The sequence below is a fragment of the Pyxicephalus adspersus genome, chromosome 4 (genome assembly GCF_032062135.1).
Source record: "Pyxicephalus adspersus chromosome 4, UCB_Pads_2.0, whole genome shotgun sequence".
Classification (NCBI taxonomy): Eukaryota; Metazoa; Chordata; class Amphibia; order Anura; family Pyxicephalidae; genus Pyxicephalus; species Pyxicephalus adspersus.
Genome location: NC_092861.1, coordinates 47,585,625 through 47,608,767, shown reverse-complemented (window position 1 = coordinate 47,608,767; position 23,143 = coordinate 47,585,625). Strand labels below are relative to the sequence as shown.

Below are 23,143 nucleotides of genomic sequence, written 5' to 3'. Positions count from 1 at the left end.
GTAATCTGCTTTTAAATTTCCCGCCCGGCCACCCCCCCCGACGGAGAAGCGCCCCGCCATCACAGCGGGATCGTGAGATCGCCGCTGGAGCGCGGGGATAAGGTAAGGGGGACCCTCTAAAGTACCCCGAGTGTGACTCGGGGTTACCACTTTTTGCAATTTTTTCCACCCCGAGTCACACTCAGGAATACCGCTAGGGGGGTTAAAGATCCTTTTTTTTCCCCAAAAACATATCATTAGTTTTGGTTTTGTGTTGGATCAGAAATGCTCTAAAAGTATGTAACTTGGTTTTTAATAGTCTTGATTGGTAAGTTTACAGATTTATAATTCTTTTAAGTAATTTTGTATGATCATTTTGTTCTTCAGACAAATGTCCAGGCCCTGCAGGAGCATGAAAGTATAATCACACATAGCAAGAATGTTAATGAAGAGGCTCAACATCAGGACACAGACAGGCCTGAACTTCATAAGGAAGATCAGGACACTGGAGCACCTCAGGACACTGGAGTAGTTACAGAGCATCCTGTGGAAGTCGAAGAAGAGAATAAAAAAGAGCTAGCAGAAGAAGAAATGGAACAGGTGGGAAAGCCAGAAAGATTGGTGGAAGATCAGGATCAAGTACAGGAAGAGCAGGAGCAGCACAGGCAATCTGAAGATGAACACAGAGCAGGAGCCAATGAAGAAGATGAAGAAAGAGAAGAAGAGACTAACATCTTACAAGGACACGAGAGGGTGAGAAACATTGAAATGTGTGATCTTGGCCAATTTTTGTGTTGGCTGTTCTTTAAATATCTATCTTTATGTGGTGTACTATTAACTATCGAAGCTTAAAGTAATGAGATTAAAATATTGTGTACTCTTTAAATGAGAATAGAGGTAATGGCTTTGTGTACCCCATCTTACTACATTTTTATTGTGAGTGTACAGCTGCTTATAATCACTTCTGTTTTCAGTGTGAAAGCAGAAGCGCATTTGGTGTGGCCACCAAAAAGCCTAGTAATGAAATGTAATGGTCTCTGTGATGGTGATTGCTTAATATATACCACTATGCACATTGGTAAACTCTTCACTTCTTTTAGGTAAAGTATTTAGGCCAACCAACATCTGTTAGTAACTTGCTACCAACTGGCCACTGCCAAGTTCTCCAGTACAGAAAAGTCACCCCAAAGGTGGCTCTTCTTCTGTTTAGATTATATATTGTCTTATGCATTTGGGGGAATGCCATGTAATTTTTTGCATTGACGGACTGCGTTAGGTAGAGTTTAAGTGCGTTGACAGACTTGGGAGCTTGTTTTAAAATGGTGGCTTTTTTCAATATTATATCCTATCTGGTATTCCACTAACCAGATGCTCTCTATCATGAATTCTGCAGCCAGACTCATCCATCCTTCCCACCACTCCTTTCTTCTGAAGCCTGACATTGTAGTTCTCTTTATTGGTTTCCATTTCACCTTAAAATCAAATTCAAACTCCTGTGCTTTGCTTTCTAATCCTTCCACAGTTCTTGTCCCGCTTACCTTTCTGACCTCTTAGAAAAATACACCCCCATCCGCTGTCTTTGCTCCATCAATAACCTACTAATGACTTCCTCACCCATAACCTCATCACACATACAACATTAGGACATTTTTTTAAAGCTGCTTCTGACTCTTTGAAACTCTCTTCCTCTTTCTGTTCGGCTTGCTCCTACTTGCTCCACAGAGTACTCAAAACCCATTTTTTTCAAAAGTGAAACATGATTATTCATATTGTTCTGTCTCCTAAACCCTCACTACTCACTCACTATTCCACATCCCCACTTCATTTGTGTTCTACATTCCCCACATCTTAGATTGCAAGCTCTTCTGGGCAGGGTCCTCTCCTACTGTTTGTATGTGTCTGTCATTTGAAACCCCTAATTAATGTACAACGCTGCATAATATGTTGGTTCTATATCAAAACTTTTTTATTTTTTATTTTTTGCAACCAATGATTTATTGCCATAATGTAATTAACACACATCGGTGATCGGAAACTCAATGTTTTACTAATTCTCATTTTTCCACTTTAATATTGGTGATATGCATCCATCCAAATAAACATCACTGTTCCCATTATACCCCTTGCCATTCCTAAGTAATTATCATTTTTTAATACTCTTAAGTGGTAATCCTGCTAAAAAGGTGTGATCTTTTCAGTTTATCACAGTTTTTGTTCTCTAAAAGAACACTGTATATTCAGCACCTTTTGTGTTCGTCTTTATTGGTATAAAAGATAACTAAGTTGTGTTTCTATAATTTTTTTTTTACAGAGGGATCAAACTATAAAACCTGAAATCAGGTTTAAATCTGCCTATGAGGAGCGAATGGAGCAGCAGAAGTTAGCAGCCCAGCAAGAAGAACAGGCCAGATATCTAAAAGAGCATCAGGACCTACTTCACCAACACGTTCTACAACAGCAGCAAATGCATAATAACAATCTGAATGGGCGGAGGCAAGACAAGTTGAATGAGTTTTCTGATAGGTATTAAAGATTTCTGCACAATTACAATACGGTAAAACTCATTAATTTTGTGATAAGAAGGGACAGCTAGATATAATCTGAGAAAAACTAAATTAGATTGGGAACATGGAGAAATTATTGCAACACATATATACTACCTTGACTCTTCCAGTTCCACGTCATATTTAATAGTAAGTTACACTAAAAATTATATGACATATGTCATAGTGGTAGAGTAAATATAATTGTAAAAAAGATTTTTTAAAACAACTATACTGTAAAAGTAAAAATTGCAAACAGGCAGGTTGTTTAGACAGGTCATGTCCCTTCTGCAATAAAGTAAACTTAATTACGTGTTTGAAATTACGAAGATCTCTTGTCATCTCGGGAAGTGAGTATGTTTTTACCTGGCCCTCTTTCCAATTTAGGATCTTTGGTGGCTGATTAGCCAAACTGGAATAGAGTAACTCCCACATGCATGGAGTGCAATTTATTTATTATTTATAAAATTGTGAACAGACAAGTTGCTTTTTTTATTGCAGAAAAGGCAGATGATGTCAACAACCTGCTAGCCTGCAACTTTTACTTTAAATTTGAATTTTTTATTGAAGAACTCAAGCAAGGAAATATACAAAATGTGGCTTACAATAGGATACAATAAAATATTGACACAAAAAAAAAAAAAAAAAAATGAGGATGAACACTGATTAACCAGGTATTTTTTCAGAACCCGGAATGAAAAATGTACCTCTGTCATTTTAGGGATCATGGGCAGTATGATAACCTGGATCATGATATTGTTCAAGGAGAAGAAGAGCAACATGTTGAAGAAGGGGGAGGTATGTCTTTATCTTCAAACAAAGCCTGTTTGTACGTGACCCAATGTGTGAAAAAGATGCAATCCATACCAAAATTAGATTAACTCAAAGAAATAACATGCACAAGTTAGTACAAAGCTATTCTGATATACTCTATATGGTTTTATACTTAATGCTCTTACAATCCCTGTGATATATTTTATCTATAACTACATTATTTTTATTGAGCACATTTCTGTTCAAAAGTTGCTGATCTTTTAGAACAGGTTTATTTGTCTTTCCAGTATTTAATAAATAGAAGTGTAAACCTTATGTTAAAAGCATTCGGCATGTGACATCCATGTATACCAATACTTTACCTACACAGCTTACAGCAAACTATTTGCTTACATTTGGTTTCAATACATTTTTATTAAAAGTTTTACACAAGAAAATTTACAATCCAGAATATTAAACAACCATTTTTCAAGAAACCTTTTGCCTACATTTAACAATGCAAACCTTGTTGAAAAGATGTACCATGTAATCAAGCCTGTACAGATTGTATATAATGTCTTGATATGTGCATCTATAGCAGCCCGACATTCCGGCATTAAATTTCCATCAATTCACTAAAAGAGTCAGTGTACTGTCATAAGCTTTTCTCACTGTGCCTTACAGAATTTGTAAGGCAGTACAGAAACTTTACAGCATTCACCATGAACTTCTGAATGTTTATATGCACAATTCAGTGTAACTGCTTTTTTGGAGTGTCGGTTTATATTAAGAAATAATAGAAACTGTAGTTAAACCTATGAAAGGTAAGTCCTGTTTAGGCTATATGAAAATTTACAAAGGCAACCAAGCCAACCGAAGCCCTAGAACAACATACTGCTGTTGAATAGGTAATAAGGGTCACTAATTCTATACATAATTGCATAGTTTAGTCAAGCAGACACTGGTCAAAACCCAACAATTTTGCTGGTTTACATAATGTCTATGGATGATATTGCTTAGAGAGTCTAGCAGATTGATGTCTGTGCTCTAATTTCTGTATGTGGTATTGTTTACTTCTCACAAACATTCCTATTCTTGCTAGAATTAACTGAATGGTGTGGCCTGGTAATCCAGACATAGAAATCTTACCACTGGAGTCATTAAAATGCATACAATATGTAAGGGCAGTGTACTTGAATACCAGAGTCTACCAGAAACTCAAAATCAGTTTGGCAAGGACTGACCTTTCAATTACAGTTCCTAAGAATATAATTTCATTCCTGTTAAAATCATTAGACCAGAAAAAACTGGGGCACCTCTGGTGTTCTGCAGATACCATCCTAGCACTCAATGATGGATCCTAGCACTCATGGATATGTTAAGCTCATTTCCATCGATAGGTATAGAGTTTGCCTGAACAAAAATGTATTTAGAATGAATATTGGAATTAAAATAGTCTTTCACCATTTGTAAATCATTTTATTTTTTTATATTAGGTATTGAAGCCATTATATTTTTGTTTGCATCTACTTGTTATACCTGGAATTGTAAGCCTTTAGTAAGCCCTCAAATCACTTGTGGAACACACACGGCTAGTTGAAAAAATTGTGACTTTTTGTGTATTGAAGCTATTTTTTTAAGTCCTGCCTATGAAACATTTGGTTGCGACATCTGATTACAAATCTACCATCGCTGCAGTGCAGAAAGAATGTTTAGAACAATATTTCAGAAAAAAAGATCACACTTTAAATACTGTATATTTAGGCAGAAGCTGCACTAAAATGATCTTGTGCATGTTACCTGTATAAATCTACCCATGGCCCAATTAAAATATGTTGTTTGTATTATTTACCCTATACCTATAATTACCTTGTTTATAGGTATACACTAAGGTGTTTACCTGATCAATTCTTTATGCTATTTTGTTTTACTTATTTTATTATTTCTGACAAAATCTTTTTATGTATATATATTTCTGTACTTGATATATTGTATTACCCTTCTTTTTTCTTTAGCTTACACTTTTCAAGCCCTTACTTACTCCTGAGGAAGCCAAGCTCTCTGGTGAAACGTGTCGGTTTAAACCTATATATAAAGGCTGCTATCCCTATATTTGAATGTTTACCCATAGACTTCAGGTCAATTTGGGCATAGCAAAAAGTCCAGAATAACATGATATTAGGATGCACTCTGTCTAGTGCCACCCAGTGGTTAATGTACCTTTGCACTTTTGTAATATTACACCATTGTATATCCTTACTATTGTACATTACATTATTGTACATTAAAATGGCAATAATACATAATACAGTAATGCCAATATTACATAGTAAAATTACTTTTTGTCACTATACCTAATGACGAAAAACCCTTCTGGTCTTCTTTGATTCCTATGTTTGTTTTCTGGGGTAGGCAAAACTATATAAAGTCTCCATTTACTCCTCGAACCTAAGTGAAGGACCCTCCCACCCTAAATACTTTTTGCAATTAGCCATTTATCCCTCATAATTTTTCTCAGGGATGAACATAATAGAACAGGGGTTCCTTTTAAATTTGCTGACCACCAGCTTTTTGCCTGCTCTAAAAAAGGCATCTGAGTGCATTTCCAACCTTTGATTCACCTTTGCTTTACATGTGTTGGACCTACTTCTTGGGGAATTTGCCCGTAAATAAGATGAAGTGGAGGTGTAGCGCACATTTCCCATACACAGGAGGCGTGCTGACCTTGATCATCCATACAAGCTTTCATTTTCCCATTAGCAGGAGCCCAGGTTGGTTCTTATGGACAGCAGCCGATACAACGTTCCCCCTAACAATCCCAGTGCCATATCTGTCCTGTCCTCCAAAAATAGCACACACATAGGCCATAGAGAGCTGAACCCTGCACACCAACCTATCCCAGCACAGCAAGCATTACACGCGTCATGTGATGTCAGGTAAACTCAACCTGTTGATATGCATTGACATTTTTAATTTTTATTATCATTATTAATAAACAGGATTAATATAGCGCCAACATATTACGCAGCGCTGTACATTATGGGCATTGTAACCTTTTGTATAGTGGACGCACAGAACAGATGTCAGTGAGTGTGGATGTCATTCATGCAATGTACAGCAATCGCTCTCTATGACAGAACCAATCCATAACCGGACACCAGCAATGAACACCAACCTGATCTGGGGTCACAGTCTGAGCTCTCCGCCCTAGTAACCCTTGATGGGTTTTCCTCCAGAAATGTGTCCAGATTCCCTCTTAAAGGCATCGAGGCTAGATGCCATCACCACAGTGCAGAATTACTGTCTCCATTTATTTCGGTAACTAAGACGAAAATTATCAACATCCTTCCTAGTAGGGTGCAGACAACAAAAATAATAATAACCTCATAGGGGTTTTACCCTTTCCCTGCTCTATGCAAAACTATAAAAAATATATATATATTGCCTGGGCATACACTTTAAATATTTCAATTTTCAGTCTAATCAGTGAAGGAGAGGACATCACTGGGTGAATCAAAAAACACCCAGATTGAAGCTTAAGGGCTGGCTCACATTACAGTAATGCAGGGAGTTTTACTAAACGCATGCCAATTGCATATCAATGCAGCATATTGCACACACTTTTTTTTATAAAGCACCGTGGACAGCAACACAGTTACAGGGTTCCAAGTAGTCAATTTTCAAAAGTTTGGAGGGGCATTAACAAAGTATGGCAACCCAGCATATAACAACAAAAGTGCTATTCAGTGTGACAAGCCCTTTATAAATATGCAGGGGGGTGTTGTTTTGTTTTTTTTTAATAGTATTTGTTTTGTTTTTATTGTTTTTTTTTCATAATCACAAAATACAAGGTAAATATAACGGAAATACACCAATGTATATAAAATATAAACTTTTAAACTGTTGATCAAATAGTACATGTATGTGACAGCATTGCATATTAGTGCATATTATCAGTTCATCTATAGCTTTATTCTGCCAATATGATAACCTTATTACTTCCAAATTCCTTCCTACACATAAAGTGCAGAAGCTACACTTTGGTCAAAACAGTTCAATTATACAATTAACAGTAATTTCCAAACAAGGGGATAAACCCTTGATAAACTATATAAAAAAAGGCTCAACTAACCGGCTGCCTGTTTTTACAATATAAATAGAGCTTTCACGGATTTCCAAAGAGCTATTACATTCATCAGGCACTTACCTTAAGGGGATGAAAATCTATCACAAATACAATTGCATCTAAGGTAGACTGTTCTTCAGCTTAGTAGTTCATACTGAACTTCCCATAACTAGGACAGAGCAAAACAAGGAACCCCCCCCATGTCTGCCTACCCCCTCCCTCACTTTCCTCTCTTCCTCTGTACTTTCATCCTTTCAATTTTGGATCAAGACACATCAGCTTCAATACACATCAGCTGTCTCTCCTCCCCACAGCCTGGTATTCAGAGGGTTAACTGAGAAGGGAAATTCCACAGCCAGCACAGGCTGACAGAGGGACAATGGCACAGCCAATGGGAGGCCAGCCGAGGTGGGGAGCACGTGCTCACAAGGAGGGGGCTGAGTGCCCCCTCCAGCACGTGTGCCATAGGTTCGCCACCACTGCCCTAGATGATGGCATTTTCATGCAAACATTAAAAATTTTTTGTAAATTTTAGTCTGTGCAATTATATCTTAGCTATATTATGTTTCATTTCTTATATAAATTTAATGTGATGTTGTTTAATACTGGAAAACATGCTTTAGGGTTGTTGCATATGATATGCTAATTAAATTTAAAGCCTAACTTGCAAGAAAATGGTATGGGAGATTGAAAATTAATTACATTCTGTCAGTTTTTTATTTTTGTCTGTGACTCCATTGGGAAGATTTTTCCCTCCTTATCTGTCCCTGTGACACTGGAAATAAGAAGAGTAGTGTTCACCAGAATAGAAAGGCATGGATAGAAGCTCCAACCTTCCTGTTTTTCTCTATCTCTATTAGAGATTTTTCCCATGACCTATTTAATATAATATAATATATATATATATATATATATATATATATATATATATATATCAGGACAGATCAATCTGTTTTGTTTTCCCTTCAGTCAAATGTTTATCAATCATTGTCTAACTCATAAAACAAAACCAGTGAAATTCTATGTAAAACTTCTGTTTTTGCAAGGAATCATAACACGTAAGACCTTCATTATTGTTATCATGTAATAGATATCTTATGTCATGCCATTGCATTGCAGCATATGACAGAGAGAATCATCAAGATGAAGCTGAAGAAGCAGATAATATTGCTAAGGATGCAAATGAGGAGCAAGCTATGGATCAGCAGCCTGTAAGCAGAGAGCGGCAAGATGTAAGTGTGATATATGGAAACACCTTAAGTAGAAATCATAATGATATGTTGTAAATAAGTAAACCTGTTTATATGGCTAGAAAATGCAAATACATAACTTTGTAGGAAATCAAATGTTTTGCATAACAACAGATGAGCTTTGTAACCAATCCTTAAGTGCAGTAATGGCAACTATGAGTATAAATGTATGATGAAAACTGATAAAGTAATGTTATCTTTCTCATTAATTAGTGTCAAGAAATGTAACCTCATTTATGAAGCCATTGAGAGCTCATAAAAGTTTGTCTGGAATCAAGACAAGTTTGTATTGAGGTACACACACGTGTTATCATGTCAGTCACTTTTTAGTATAGTTTTAGCAAAACACAGATTCAGAATTTATCTGTTCTACAAAAGAACAAACATTGATGTAAAATCAAATTAGTAGAGGTAATTTTTAGGAGAGAAGTTAGTGACTGTAATGGTACTTTTAGACTGGAATTTTTTAGACAGGGAATTTTGTTTAAATACTTTTTACACTTTCAGAGGTCAAAACTTTGCCCAAAATTATAGGAAGCTCTCAGTTTATTCAGTTTTACTCCGGCTCCAGTTGTTGTTAGAAATTCATTTAGTATGTCTGTTAATGTACCCAATGTTATGAGAATCACATCTGACTTGTCTCCACTTCAGTGTGTCTGAGACAGGACATAATTTCTGATTCTGAATATAAATTTGTGTTCATGCATTTTATAAGAAACCTGTTGTCATTCTAAAGGATACATTATTGCTTCTGTAAGTATAATATGAACTATAAAGCAATGTTGTAAGACAAATTGTTCTCAAGTACATTTTTTTTGAAGATTTTTTAGCAGCACTGGAACTTAATAAAAGATATGCTTGTTTATCCCAAATGTGAATGTAATTAAAACTCTGTATTCTATTTAGTAAAAACAAGGTTAATTTCATTTGTATAACACAGGAAACATAGCAATTGGAGACACAACACATTACTATGGTGTAACAAATGAATTTCCAGTGTTATAGTAACATGATTTATGCACATACACTAGGCTGCTGCCGAGGATGTGAACCCCGCAGATGATCCCAATAATCAAGGAGAAGATGAATTTGAAGAGGCAGAACAAGAACGAGAGGAGAACCTGCAAGATGAGAATGAAGAGCAGAGGCAGCAGCACGACCAACCAGAGAAACAAGAGCATTTAGTGGTGAGCGCTTTTGCTGTGTATCTGAATAAAGTGCCAGTTAGAGTCACTTGGAGGCAGAAGAACTCCACAAGACAGGAAGCTAAGAGAAAGTCAGCAATCTGATAACCCAGAGACCTCATCCTGCTTTCCAAGCAAATGCTCATAGAAAACACACATTTTTATGCTTCACTTGCATAGCAAATGGCTAGCAACCTTTTTTACTACAACACACAGTAATTATTTTTAATGAAATTCCCCCATTTGCTCTGTATCAAAATACAGCAATGAAAAATAATTTCAGTTTATAGCCCTAGCTGCAAGAAATCTGGCTAAAGCAGAAAGTGCACAGTTTACTGTGGTATATTAAATGTACAGATGCAAAGGACAATTAAAAGCCTAAGGCTAAAAAAGTGCCAATGATAAACTTCCTTTCCTAGGTAATGTGCTCACATTGATGGGACCACAGTCTACTTTTGAGTCACCAGCAGAAATCGTTGTCATCTTTGGTGCATCAATGTACATGACTTGGATAAAGAGTAGGACAAAAATGTGTAACAAACAATATGTTTGATTCCCCTTAACACACATTGTAGTATTTGTGATTCATTTACATTAATAAATGTTGTTTATTGCTTTTTAAAGATGGCTGGAAATCCTGATCAACAAGAAGACAATGTTGATGAACAATACCAGGAGGAAGGAGAAGAAGAAGTATGTCAACCATGCCCTTTTATCAACACTATAATATTATTTGCCAGCTTCAAATAAATATTACTGTTCCCCAGAGGATGCTCTTATTGGGTCAGCGATCCAGACACCTTTGGAATAGTATGAAAAACACAGACTTGTGCATATGAGTCCAGTGACTGCAACTAATTTCACGACTGGAGTCGCACATGGTTTAACTAAGGTTACTGGGGACAAGTGGATTGATGGCTTGTGAGATTAACGTCCCAGACTCATATTCCATCTAGAATACATACTGATTTTTTTTTTTTTTTATTCCAACAACACTTTACTCTTTATACATGATGCTCAAGCTATATTTTTTCCAGACTGAAAACATATCACGTTTTATTTATGGTTTTGTCTGTTCATTTATCTTTAATATTAGGCATAGTGGTCTTTTTACTAGGAAAAGCTGTGAAGAACTGTTTTATATCGTAGAATATAACAAAGTGGTCACTGTGTACCTTTATCATTTATTCCATTTTTACCAGCTACTAGTTTTTATTGTGGCTTATGACATAAAAGTGGTGTTTATAGGTTACATTTGCATCAGACATCCTTTAGTTTTTAGCTGCTTATTGGCTTTACTCATTGTACTATGATATATGTATTGCCTTGAAAATCATGTTTGGTAGTCTGTGATGTATATACATAAAGCTGACATAGGGACATTGATAGTGTTGGTCCTTGCTCAATTCAAAAGGAAATCTGAAATCCTATTGATGCTTTCTATTTGTTAAGGTACAGGAAGATGTCACAGAGGAAAGAAAGAGAGAACAAAATGGAGAAGAACCATACGGTGAAAATGAGGAAAATGTAAGGAAAATGAATAGATTTTAAAATGTATATTTTACTTTATGTTAATGTTTGTTTTTCTTAGCCTGGGAATTCTCTAATAGCATACTGGTGTATGCTGAAAGCCCCCCTACTAACTGTTCCTAATTTAGTCATACTTTATGTTGGAATCGGTGATTTGTATTGTCACCGTGAACATCGCCAGGTGCTACAAGGAGAGATCACTGAACTACCCTATTGAACTATTGCTTTTTGCACAGAAAATTTCTCATCTATGGTATGATGAGAAGTAGTGACTTTTAATAACTTTCTAATTAATTTTTTCACTTATAGGTGATCTATATCTCCCACACTGTTAAAAACTAGAAACTTAAGGAACAGTAAAGTGATTGTGTGCTAAAAGTTGAAAAGCTAAAATAATACCACCCAAGAACACAAAGCATAAGCCTAGGATCTTTTAGATTTTTACGTCCTCTGCAAAATGCCATGAATACTCTTTAGAAATCACTTAGCCTAAGGGTACCCTTGGAGTCATATCATGAGACCCAAACACTGTCACATGGGGAAATGTTGCTAGTTATTGGAAATGCTGGCTTTTATAAAGTTGTCATCTCTGTGGGAATTCTGTAGACTACATAAGCTTTTTGCAGAGGTACATAAAATGATAACTCAACTCAATAGCTGCCAGCACTATCTTTACAAAAGCATCTGTCCTACTGGTGTCCTTATCATTTAACTATTTGATGGTCAGTTACAACGCAACTCCTATACATGACTGATGAAGTTGCTATCGCAACTTTAGTCTTCTTTCTATTGCAACTTACTGATGCTGAGAGTGTGCACTGCACTGTACAAGCTCTGAAGGCTGTGTAAAAAGTTTAATAGATGCTAAGAAAAGAAGGGGCTTGCCAAAAGAGACATACAGTCTTTTCTGCCAAAAAACTGCTTACATTTTTTTTTGTTTGTGTGCTTCAGGTAATTGTTTTTTTTTAGAAATAAAATTATTTTTTTGAATTACTAGGCCAGATTGGAAAGTTTAGAAGAAGGAAGTACCTAGCAAAATTCTTCTTTAAGCTTTTAGTTTTTGGACATCTCTGTAGAGTTTGCTGTCGTAGGGGCTTCCTCTGCTTAGAAAAGCCTGAATGATTTCTGGCTAGATCTAGATTTGGATGGTAATACATGTCTTAACATTGTCAAGCTATGGGACAGATTAGACATAATTTACAATTGGAATGTTTTAAGGCAGATACCAAGTAACTTTATTTGCTGACATATTCTGTGACCCTCTGCACTCCTGGGAGTTTGTGTTCTGGCGTAGTTTTCACTTGACTTCCTTGTGTTCTTTATTCTTTATAGATGTCACATATGGCAGATATTTTAGTGATCAGCAGTTTTCTAAAATCACATTGTCATTCTACTAGAACCCAGCTGGGGCCTTAGCATGTTCAGATTACTTCCTTCTAGTATCACTTCTGCTATTTAAAGAGATAAGGATTGAATACAAATTACAACATGAAAGGACACATTTTTGTGTGCATGTATATGTTCAGTTAGGTACAAGCTACAGAGATTAAACCCTTTACCTTTCTTCTCAATGAGTGGTTTCTTAGTGCTGGAATATAATTAAAACTCTATACTGTATATTACCCGTAACCCATCCTTTTAAAATATAACTTTTCTAGCCTTTCCTTGCATTACGCAAAAGAAGCTTAAACTGAACTTCGCCACTACTGTTATTATGCAGTTTAAACCGGAATTTGTAGAACAAGTTCATGTTTTTTTGTGGTTGTTTGTTGCAGTTGTGCTGTTGGAGTTTGTTTGCTAGATCACATAACATACATTACATTAATGCGTGAAAATGTTAATTTTATTTAATGTACCATCTGCTTTAACTATTATCAGCCAGTACTTTCAGTTAATACATTTTGGGTTATTATTGCAATGTTAACTACAAGTAATTTTTGATATGCCTGACTTTTGTCCTGGTTTTCTCCTATTTATCTTTTTGTCATTATATTGCATAAAGATATTTTGGATTAGACCTTTTAGTTGCAAATATTTAGTCAATGGATGTATTCTAAATTACATTAATTAAAGGTATTAAATAACACTAGGGAACATTTTTGAACAAATTTTTTGTTGACTTCAATCTTTAAGCCTATTTACACTAAAATAGGTATTGCCTATTCTGGAAGTGCAGTTAGTTTTCTTCTATCCTGTCATGTTTTTTCTCCACTGCTTTTATTATTTCAATTACTGTAGCATAGATTTGTATATGCTATTCATTTACACGCAAGACAGTATGGTCAGAGGTTGCTCTACGTAGTGAGTAAGCGAAATTTATTTTTATACTTATACTCGTATTTTCTTTTAATCAGATGTCTGGCTCTGCAATTTTTCATCGTACATGCCTAAACAACCCTGATTTATTTTGTTATACTTGTGGCAGTTTCACCATTCCCAGTCTAATGGGCAAACATCAGCACATTTGTGGAGCAAGCCTATTTGGCATATTTCAAAGTTAAACTTGGTGATCAAGTTAAGTCTTGGGCCCCTAATAAGGTGTGCAAACAGTGTGTCAAGGGTTTGTGGATGTGGACAAAAGGAACACCTGATAAGATGTCATTTGGTATACCTATGGTTTGGCGAGAGCCAGGAGATCATTTTAGTGACTGTTACTTTTGTATAGTGAAAACTTCACGATATAACAAGAAAAATAAATGTAACATAAAATATCCTAGTCTACCATCGGCTATACGCCCAGTGGCTCATTTAGATGAAATCCCAGTGCCAGTTTTCGTTACACTACCCTTTCTTGAAGAACATGATTATGGTGATGAACTAGGTGACAACAGTGATGAAGAGTTTGAAATTGAAGAGGACTCTGTTCGTAAGGGATTTGATCAGCATGAGTTGCGTGATTTGGCACATGATTTGTGACTATCGAAGAAGGCTTCCGAACTTCTAGCATCAAGACTGCGTGAGAAAAACTTACTTGAAAAAGGATCACAGGTATCGTACTTTTGAACCAGAAAAATTGCATTTCTGCAGTACTTTAGAACTGACAGTGGCTTTGTGAATTGCCGAAACATACCTGGTTTACCTCCTTAGCGGTCTAATTCAGTCCAAATTTCCATGCGGTACAATTTTTTGCATGGAAATTTATTTTTCATTGTAGGCTATAATTCTTAGGCATAACTCACCAATATTTAATAAACTTTAAATAACAAAACACAAAAATCTGTTAAAAAAAAAAAAAAAATTTAAACGTAAGTGTACAGTAGCATAAAAAAATACAATTATATATATTTATTATATGAATATTTTTTTGTATTGGACTCAATACAGCTATTTGTATTGAATGCAATAGAAAATTGTTTGAACTGCAGAGACGAGATCTATAGGGTTTCGTTGGTACATGCTTCGCTGCTGGCAGACAGATCACCAGGAGCAGGAGAACCTGTCTCCAGGACCTTCGGGGACCAGCAGGACGCCGTGGGATAGCTAAAGAACAAGGTAATCCACCCCTAGAAAATCCACCCCTAGTCACACTCGGGAATACCGCTAGGGGGGTTAATGGAGGACATGGGAATTCCAATCTATACCTCAACTGAATGACAACTTTCACTGACAGCCTCCCTCACAATGGCAATATATTTGGGTCAGTCCTAATTGACCATTCAGTTTCTCTCTGTGAGGAATTCGGAGACATAAAGAGAGTCATTGAGTTGTTCCAATATCACCAACACAATTGGGTCATCTGTGTTGACCGTAAAATGGTATGCTTCCTTCTTGGTCAGCAACGCGGATACACCAAGTATCCCCGTTATCTGTGCATGTCGGACAGCAGAGCTCGTGAGAGGAATTGGCCTCCAAGATCTGCCATAAAACCAAGTGATCCAAACATTCTACATGAGCCACTTGTTGATAGAAAGAATATTATATTCCCACCTCTGCATATGAAACTGGGTCTGATGAAGCAGTTTGTTAAAGCTCTGCCAACTGAAGGAGACTGTTTTTGAAGGAGACTGTGTGTTTGATGGTCCACAGATTCAAAGATTAAAGATGAACATTTCATCAGGACAATGTCAAAAGTCGAAAAGAATGCTTGGTTATCATTTAAAGCCATTGTCAAAGATTTTCTTGGAATCACACGAGCAAATAACTACATAGAATTTGAGAGCTACAAAATGCTTGGTTGCAATATGAGCATCAAGATGCATTTTCTGCATAGTTATCTTTCTAACTTCCCGGAAAACCTTGGTGCCATCAGTGATGAGCAAGGTGAAAGATTCCACCAAGATTTGAAGGTCATGGAAGGACAGCATCAAGGTAGATGGGATGTACATATGATGGCTGACTATTGTTGGAGCATCCGCCGGGATTGTCCTAACACTGAACACTCCAGGAAAAGCTATAAGTGTAAATTTTTACCTTAACCGCTTACCCGAATAATTTTCAAATGTTTTATTGTAAAAAAAAAAAAAAAGTCATAACAGTAAATTCAGTAAATGAGTAACAGTAAATCCTTTGTATGAACAAAAATTTTTTTTTAAATAAACAGTACATTCAAGATGTTATTTCATTATTATTTTATTGTATGTAAAATTTTTATGTTTTTTGCCAAAATGGAGGGTACTCTGTATCGTAACAACTAAATGGGATTGCAAAAAACCACCCAAAAATTAGTAAAAAACAAAAGTAAGATCTAACTCAACAAAAATGTGTTCCCCAGTGTAATGGGTGTAGTATCGAAAGAACATTGATATAAGGTCTGGCAAATTCCATCACTCGTGTCCAATGGATTCTGAGGCCTCTTGTTTTAACTTCTGTTTTACTTAACTTTGGAGAATGCATATACACATGCCTATTTTCACTATGCTTTTCTCCTGTTGAACCATGCTTATGATTGTAGTATATGGTAGTACGTATTAAGTTTTTTTTCTTTGGTTTGGCATGTATATTGAACACGACTTGTTCGTGTTCGATTATTGAACTTGTTTGATTATTGAACCAAAGTTGATCCTTGTATGACCCGCATTACATTTTGAGAAGGATTGGTAAAACAAAAGCATTGTGGAACACTGCAGAAAAGGAATCAGAGCCTGCATATGTAAAAAGAGCAAATATGGCTGCCCCTATGTAAATAAAATACAAACTTATACTTACTAATAACATTACATCTTTTACATTTTTATCTAAACAAAATGGAAAAATAGCACTATCCCTTTTTGTTTTTATTTCTTCTGGCAGGTTATGGGTAAGCGGATTGGTGCAGAAAGGCAGCATGAAGCTATGCAAGAACCAAAAGAAAATCATGAAGACAACTATGAAGAAGAAGAGGAGGAGGAAGACGGAGGCGCAGGGGCAAAAAACAAACGACGAGCAGAAATGTGATATCGTTAACCCCCATTTACATATATGTCCCTTAACATATTCCAAGCTGGCCTTTTTCTATCCTGTCCCTTTTGTGCTTTCGTACATATGGGACCATTTTATAAACTCTGTATTTTATTATGATGCTTTTTATTAACAATAGGCTTTATCTAATACTTCTGAATTTGTAAGTCTAGTAAAGTCTGTCATTAGTAACTTTCCTCTTTTAAAATAAAAAGTAGAAATCTGTAGGGGAATAAGCTCTCTTACACATTGCAATTCAGTATGTGGTAGTACTGAGTATTGCCATCCTTAGGACAGTGACATAAACCCTTTATTAGGGCAGTGGTTTCAATTATTGTGCCTTATGTCTCTTACTATAAGAGAAAGTTCAGGCATTCACCTTGTATATTTATTGTTTGTAATATATCCAGCATTCAAGGTTATTTTGGAATAATTTCCTTGTTTCTTGTAATATGCAATGATAATATAAAATAATCCTTAAGGGTGTGAAGGTCGTCAGCAGGAATAACTTTGTTACAAATTATGTAAACCTAATGCAGAATGGTAATGTGATGTGTCATCACATATCCTTAGGGCCCTTGTAAGTGCTCTTTCTCCAGTGAAAATAGCATTTTATTCTGAAAAGCAGATCGCTTTCTGCAAGGTTTATACAATGTTATTGTATTCTAACTATGCTTTCTCCTCTCCTCGAGGTAAAAAATATATTTTTCTTATATTGCTTTACTTTCCTTTGAAACACTTGCCATATATGACCATTTATTAAGGGTTTCTTTTTTTGGACATGATTAGTTTTTTATTGCCTACAGGTCTCTTTTTATACCTTTAAACATATAGTATGTCACAAACTTTAAATATTTCTGTCATTGTTTTTGCTATGAAATGTAACAAGGATTATGCCACAGAAAGCAGCCTTTTGAAGTGCACAGAGTCACTGACACTTTTTCCTACGTTTTACCTTTTCTCTTGAGCATATGGAGACACTGAGGCATCAAAAAAAGACTTTTTAGGTGCTCAGAAAGTTATATACACTTCTTTCTGCTTCATGCACCCTCCTCTCCTAAGTACATGGTGACAATGTAGCACAGAATGTAGATTTCCGAGGTCCTCAGAGAGTCACTGGCACTTCTTGCTGCTTCATACACCTTTTCTTGCTAATTATATGGAGATAAAAAGACACACATGGCTAACCTATGGCTGCTCCACTTTCAATTATATGGTTTGGATGGGCATGATGAGTCATTAATTATTTTTTTCTCATTATGTTATCATAAACTAATGGCAGACGTTGACCTCAGCAGTCCCAGGTAATAACACTTGGTCACTTCTCATTGTTACTGCAAGAAAAGCAGTTGATGAGATGGTATTTCAAATTTGATATAAATGATGAAAATGCAACACATATTGGTCAGTATTGACTTTAAGTTATTATTCTAGTAAGCTTGGTTTTAGTATAGGTGAACATAGCCATACTGTTCATCATCATTATTGTTTTTTCTTGACACACAAATTCTGAGAGACTCAAATAATTGTGAGGAAATGCAAAAACTTCCATTATTCTCTAGACTTTTTCTGTTTACTTTTGCTTTGTCATCCAACCTTTGACTAACAAGGTTTATGCACCGACCTTGATCTCTCCCTTTCCTGGTCTCTTTAAGCACACCTTACCAGCATTACCCTTCCACAATTGTTCTCCTTTGCAGCTGTCCCAATACTAAGACAATCTGGATGTTGAAGAGCATGTGGCTCCTGTAATGGTGCTCGAGTCTAGCATCCAATCAATATACCTAAGCACTGTCACTGCCAGTGGAATAACATCACTGCTCCTTGGGTCATACACATAGCTCATTCTAATTTCAGCTAGAAAAAAGGAATGAGATTTACTTTTTTTTACTGAAATTGCTTATGTGTAAAGTAAGGTACTACAAAAGCCTTTAAATCTTACTGTTCTGTTACTTACATTTATCATAAACATTTCTTTAAAACTATATGATCCTACCCAGTGGAAATTTAGAGCACCTTGATATGCAGAGGAAGACTGAACTAAAAAGTGATATAACACCTACATCAGATAATGTCCCACTGATCTACATAAGGGACTAGTAAATTGGTAATAAACATGAATTATTGTGTTCAGACTGAAATCATGAGTCAAACTTTGTTTCATTTATGTAATTTTTTCATATAGTACTTAAAATGTATTACCAAATTACCAACTCTCCAAGTTCCTAAGACATGTCTTAGCTCGGTACCCTAACTAAATAACCTCCATACCCTGATGAAATAACATTGTCAGTGGCAGATAGGCAAATTGTATATTGAATCATCGCCATATTTTTGATGCTTGCCGGTTCATTGATAAAATAAACTGCCAATGTTTAATGATTATATATGATGATTAGGCATAAAGATTTGTGTGGAATTTTGGTAGCTCACTTCAGGTAGTGTTCCCGTTGTTCTTGAGTCTGAGGGTGTTGATGTGAAATATACCAGAGGCTTTGGATGGTACTTTGTGTTTGCGGTTTTGACATCAGTGCTTCCTTATCAGCTGTCATTCAGATTATGCAAATATAATTACACACTGTATGCCACGTTCTTAAAAGGTTACAGGTAGTTTGGAAATAATTATGTTTATCGCATCTAAAAATAGGTCATGCAAGGAGCCATAGGTTGTATGAGTGCAGTGTATGGTTTTATTTACCACTGCACTCGTTTCTCTAGCTGCTGTAGCTTGCGATCAGGTAAAAAGCCCAAAAGTCCTAATTTTTAAATTTGCGAACTTGATGATGTCGTATCAGCTTTAGTGAGCTGGAGAATGTGTGACATTGAAACTGAAACCAGTTTTCAATTTCTAAGTAAATCATTCTTTTTGCTTTATAAAAACTTTGGGACCATCACTTGTGTGCAGATGAAAAGTGTTTATCATATTGATTACCATAAACCCAGGAATGCCACCTAACATAAAAACATATCTCAAAAATGGTAGTTTGTGTTTACGGTTAGTGTTGATTTACTTAAAGGAGACTGCTCACTTAGTAAGTGAATGCTTACTTCATAAGTAAAAAACAAAAAACATTATTCTTGATTGGTTTATTGAAGTAAGCACCGCTTCTCCCTTTTTACTAAGCAAGTGAATGCTTGCTGAACTTTTAAGTGTCTCCACCATGTTACCTGCAGTAATACCCTATAAACAAACCATACAAGCTATAGGGGCTGGTGAACCTTTATAATTTTTTATCATAGGTGAACCTTCTAGTGACTAGAAACCAATGTCATTTTTAGTATCCCCTAAGTTACCCATAGTACACTTGTGGCTTATGTGTCAGCTATTGCAAAGAACAATTTAATGCCATAATTTACAGAAACCAATCCAGCTGTTCCAATTATTTGTTTAGATCAGTCTGAACAATAAAAAGGAATGCTGCAGTACCTGTATCCCAGAATCTCATAGTTACATAGGAGTCAATATTTAAATACTGCAGCATGGTGGGATGACAACATTGTCTACTGCAGTTATTTAAATCTACCACCATTTCCCTAGAGCAAGGCAGATGATAAAAATCAGCACGTTGGAGGTTGGGATGAACATAGACATTATATTCTGTGCAATTTATTTCCAACAAACGTGTTGTGCCAGGGTCCAATCTAAACAATTTGTTCAGTTTGTATCTGGCCACAAAGGCCCACATGAAAAAATATCATTCATTTTTTTTTTAAATGTTGCGGAGTTAGATTTACTATTTGTAACATTTCCTTTTTTTTGTAATCTGCATCTCTATTTTTGTAAATAAAGTGTTTGTAATGTATTTTGTGTTAGATAATTGAATTATACATACAGTTATATAATTTGCTGGCATCTGCTGAATCTTTTTTTATTTTTTTATAGCATAAATAAAGATATACTTAAACTATTAGGTCACAGTTTTTGTAAACCACCAGCATGCAAGTCCCTGAGTATATTTCCTTATTAATCAATTTTAATTTTTCCTGCTTTGTAAAGGTGGAGCATTGTATCCAGATGTTCTTGGCATAATCAGACAGTGGTAAACCAGGGCATATGAGTTAGGAATAACAGAACACTTTAGTTAACTTATCCCCTGTTTAGAACTGACTGGATGGAGCAATTTATTAAAGACCCTACGTGGTACAGTGCTGACATTAGTCTTTTATGAACCCTTTTCAGAGAATTGCAAGGTAATTTAATTGGGAGCAGGTATCCCTTTGGGTGCTCCAGTTCATTAGTGCTATGATTTGTTGGATTCTTTTCATTCCCTCACCAGACTACAGTCTTAGCCATACCATATGGCATGGCTTTGCTTACTGTGTGCACAATTGCAATTGGAGTTAACAAAAACCCAAGATGAATGCGTAAGCCACTATATTAGTGGCTGGTAAGTGGCCTTTTCAGTATTGGTGCTCATTAAAAACTTTATTATAGCAAACACATGTTTTATTTTTACTGTAGTGAATATTGCAAATAATTAGAAATTATTTTTATTGCTACTGGTGAACAGATGTCATCCACTGGCTTCTGTTATCGCCTAGGAACTCAAGGCATGGTTCCTAGCACTGTTCTCCACTGGGACAGTGGCCTGGGATGTTTCACTGTGGTCTCTAAAATGCAAAGTTATTGAAGAAACAAACCAGGAGACCAAGCTTCCTGTAAAATTACCACAACATGTGGGTGATCTTTCCACTATTTCTGAAAGATAAAATAAAGTCATGGTTGATTTCAATCCACAAAACTGTCCCAAATGTAAATGCAGGTTTTATGGAGTAAAAATAAAAGCATAGCAGTGCATGAAACATGTAAATCAAAGTTTAACATACATATTTTGGTTGTGAATAATACTACCATGCCCCAAAGTTCTGTTTAGCATTGCTGAGCATGCTAGCTATGCAGCCTTTTTTGTTTTATGATTGTGTTAAAGTTCTTTATTGTTGACTCCTGACTTGTTTTAACATAAGTTTGAAATTGTATCTTTAGATACTGCAGGTAAAAATAGGATAGTCTCTGCTGTTACACTTTGCCAATATAATGAACTTTTTTTAATGTATATTATGTATATACTTATTTCAAAATACAGAAACCATTTTGATGTGTTTGTATTTTTATTGACATTTTGGCAGTAAAATATTTCTGTGGTCCAACATAATAAATAAATTGCTAATGTGGAGCAATTAAAAAAATTTCATTTTAAGAGCAAATTTTCCATTATTAAGGGCGGCTCTCTGTGACTTGGACTGGGAGACTCTATTGTCGACACAGAACAGAAAAAGGAATGTTTCAAGTCTATTCTACAAAAGCACGCTGAAAAATATATTCCAAAGGAGATAAAATGTGCAAAACTTCAAAATGAAAGACAGATTGCAAAGGAAAGCAAGGCAAACCCTATTTTTTAAATATAATAAAGGATGTAACTGGGGATAAAGAAAAGGAGGATTTACTAAACACTTTTTTTTTTAGCTCTGGGTACACAAAGAAAAATGGCTGAGCTCAAGTCATCCATAAACACCAAACACCATAACACCAATGTCACTGCCTTAAATGAGTCACAATGACTCAAAACTGATATGATTGAGAAACAGTTGGGCAAAATTAAGGTTGGCAAAGCACCAGGACCTGATGGATTACATCCATGTGTCCTCAAAGAGCTGAGCTCAGTTATTACAAAGCCATTATTTCTAATTTTTAGACACTCCGTACCGATGGACTGGCGTAAGGCCAATGTGGTTCCTATCTTTAAAAAGGGAGCAAGGTCATTACCAGCTAACTAAAGACCAGTTAGTTTAACATCCATAGTTGGAAAGGTCCCAGAGAGTTTGATAGAGAACCACATAGAAATCACATAGTTTCTACTAGAAAATAATATTATAAGTGATAGTAAGCATGGCTTCAAGAAAGATGGAAGTCAAACAAATGTTCTCTCTTTTTATGAGTCAGTAAGTAAACAGGTAGTGGAAAAGCAGTTGATATAGTGTACTTGGACTTTGCTAAAGCATTTGACACAGAACCCCACAGACGGTTGATATGCAGGTTAGGGTAAATAGGTTTAGAAAAGTCAATCTGTAAATGGATAGAGAACTGGCCTAAAGACTGCATGCAGAGAGTTGTAATTAATGATTCATACTCTGAATGGTCTAAGGTTATTAGTGGTTTACCCCAGGGTTCAGTGTTGGGACCTTTACTGTTTAACATCTTTATAAATGATATAGAGTTCAGGAATAAAAGTACCATTTCTGTGTTTGCAGATGACACCAAACTGTAATGGAATTAAGTCCATACAGGATGTCTATAATCTACAAGCAGACCTGGATGTACTGTTTGATTGGGCAGCCAAGTGGCAAATGACATTTAATATAGATAAATGTAGACTTATGCACTTGGGGGCTAACAAGATGCAT

At 35.8% G+C, this 23,143-nt stretch overlaps 1 protein-coding gene across 1 annotated transcript in view; it reads left to right on the top strand.

Annotated features, from left to right (window-relative positions):
* The window catches only part of GOLIM4 (golgi integral membrane protein 4), a 64,176-nt gene extending 45,561 nt beyond the window's left edge, over window positions 1-18,615 (top strand). The window contains exons 8-15 of the mRNA XM_072410143.1: window positions 367-732; window positions 2,291-2,502; window positions 3,244-3,320; window positions 8,521-8,633; window positions 9,683-9,838; window positions 10,460-10,528; window positions 11,288-11,362; window positions 16,595-18,615. Of these exons, the coding sequence (XP_072266244.1) occupies window positions 367-732; window positions 2,291-2,502; window positions 3,244-3,320; window positions 8,521-8,633; window positions 9,683-9,838; window positions 10,460-10,528; window positions 11,288-11,362; window positions 16,595-16,738 (1,212 nt within the window). The 3' untranslated portion in view covers window positions 16,739-18,615. The remainder of the gene's footprint in view (window positions 1-366; window positions 733-2,290; window positions 2,503-3,243; window positions 3,321-8,520; window positions 8,634-9,682; window positions 9,839-10,459; window positions 10,529-11,287; window positions 11,363-16,594) is intronic.
* The last annotated feature ends 4,528 nt before the right edge of the window (window positions 18,616-23,143 follow it).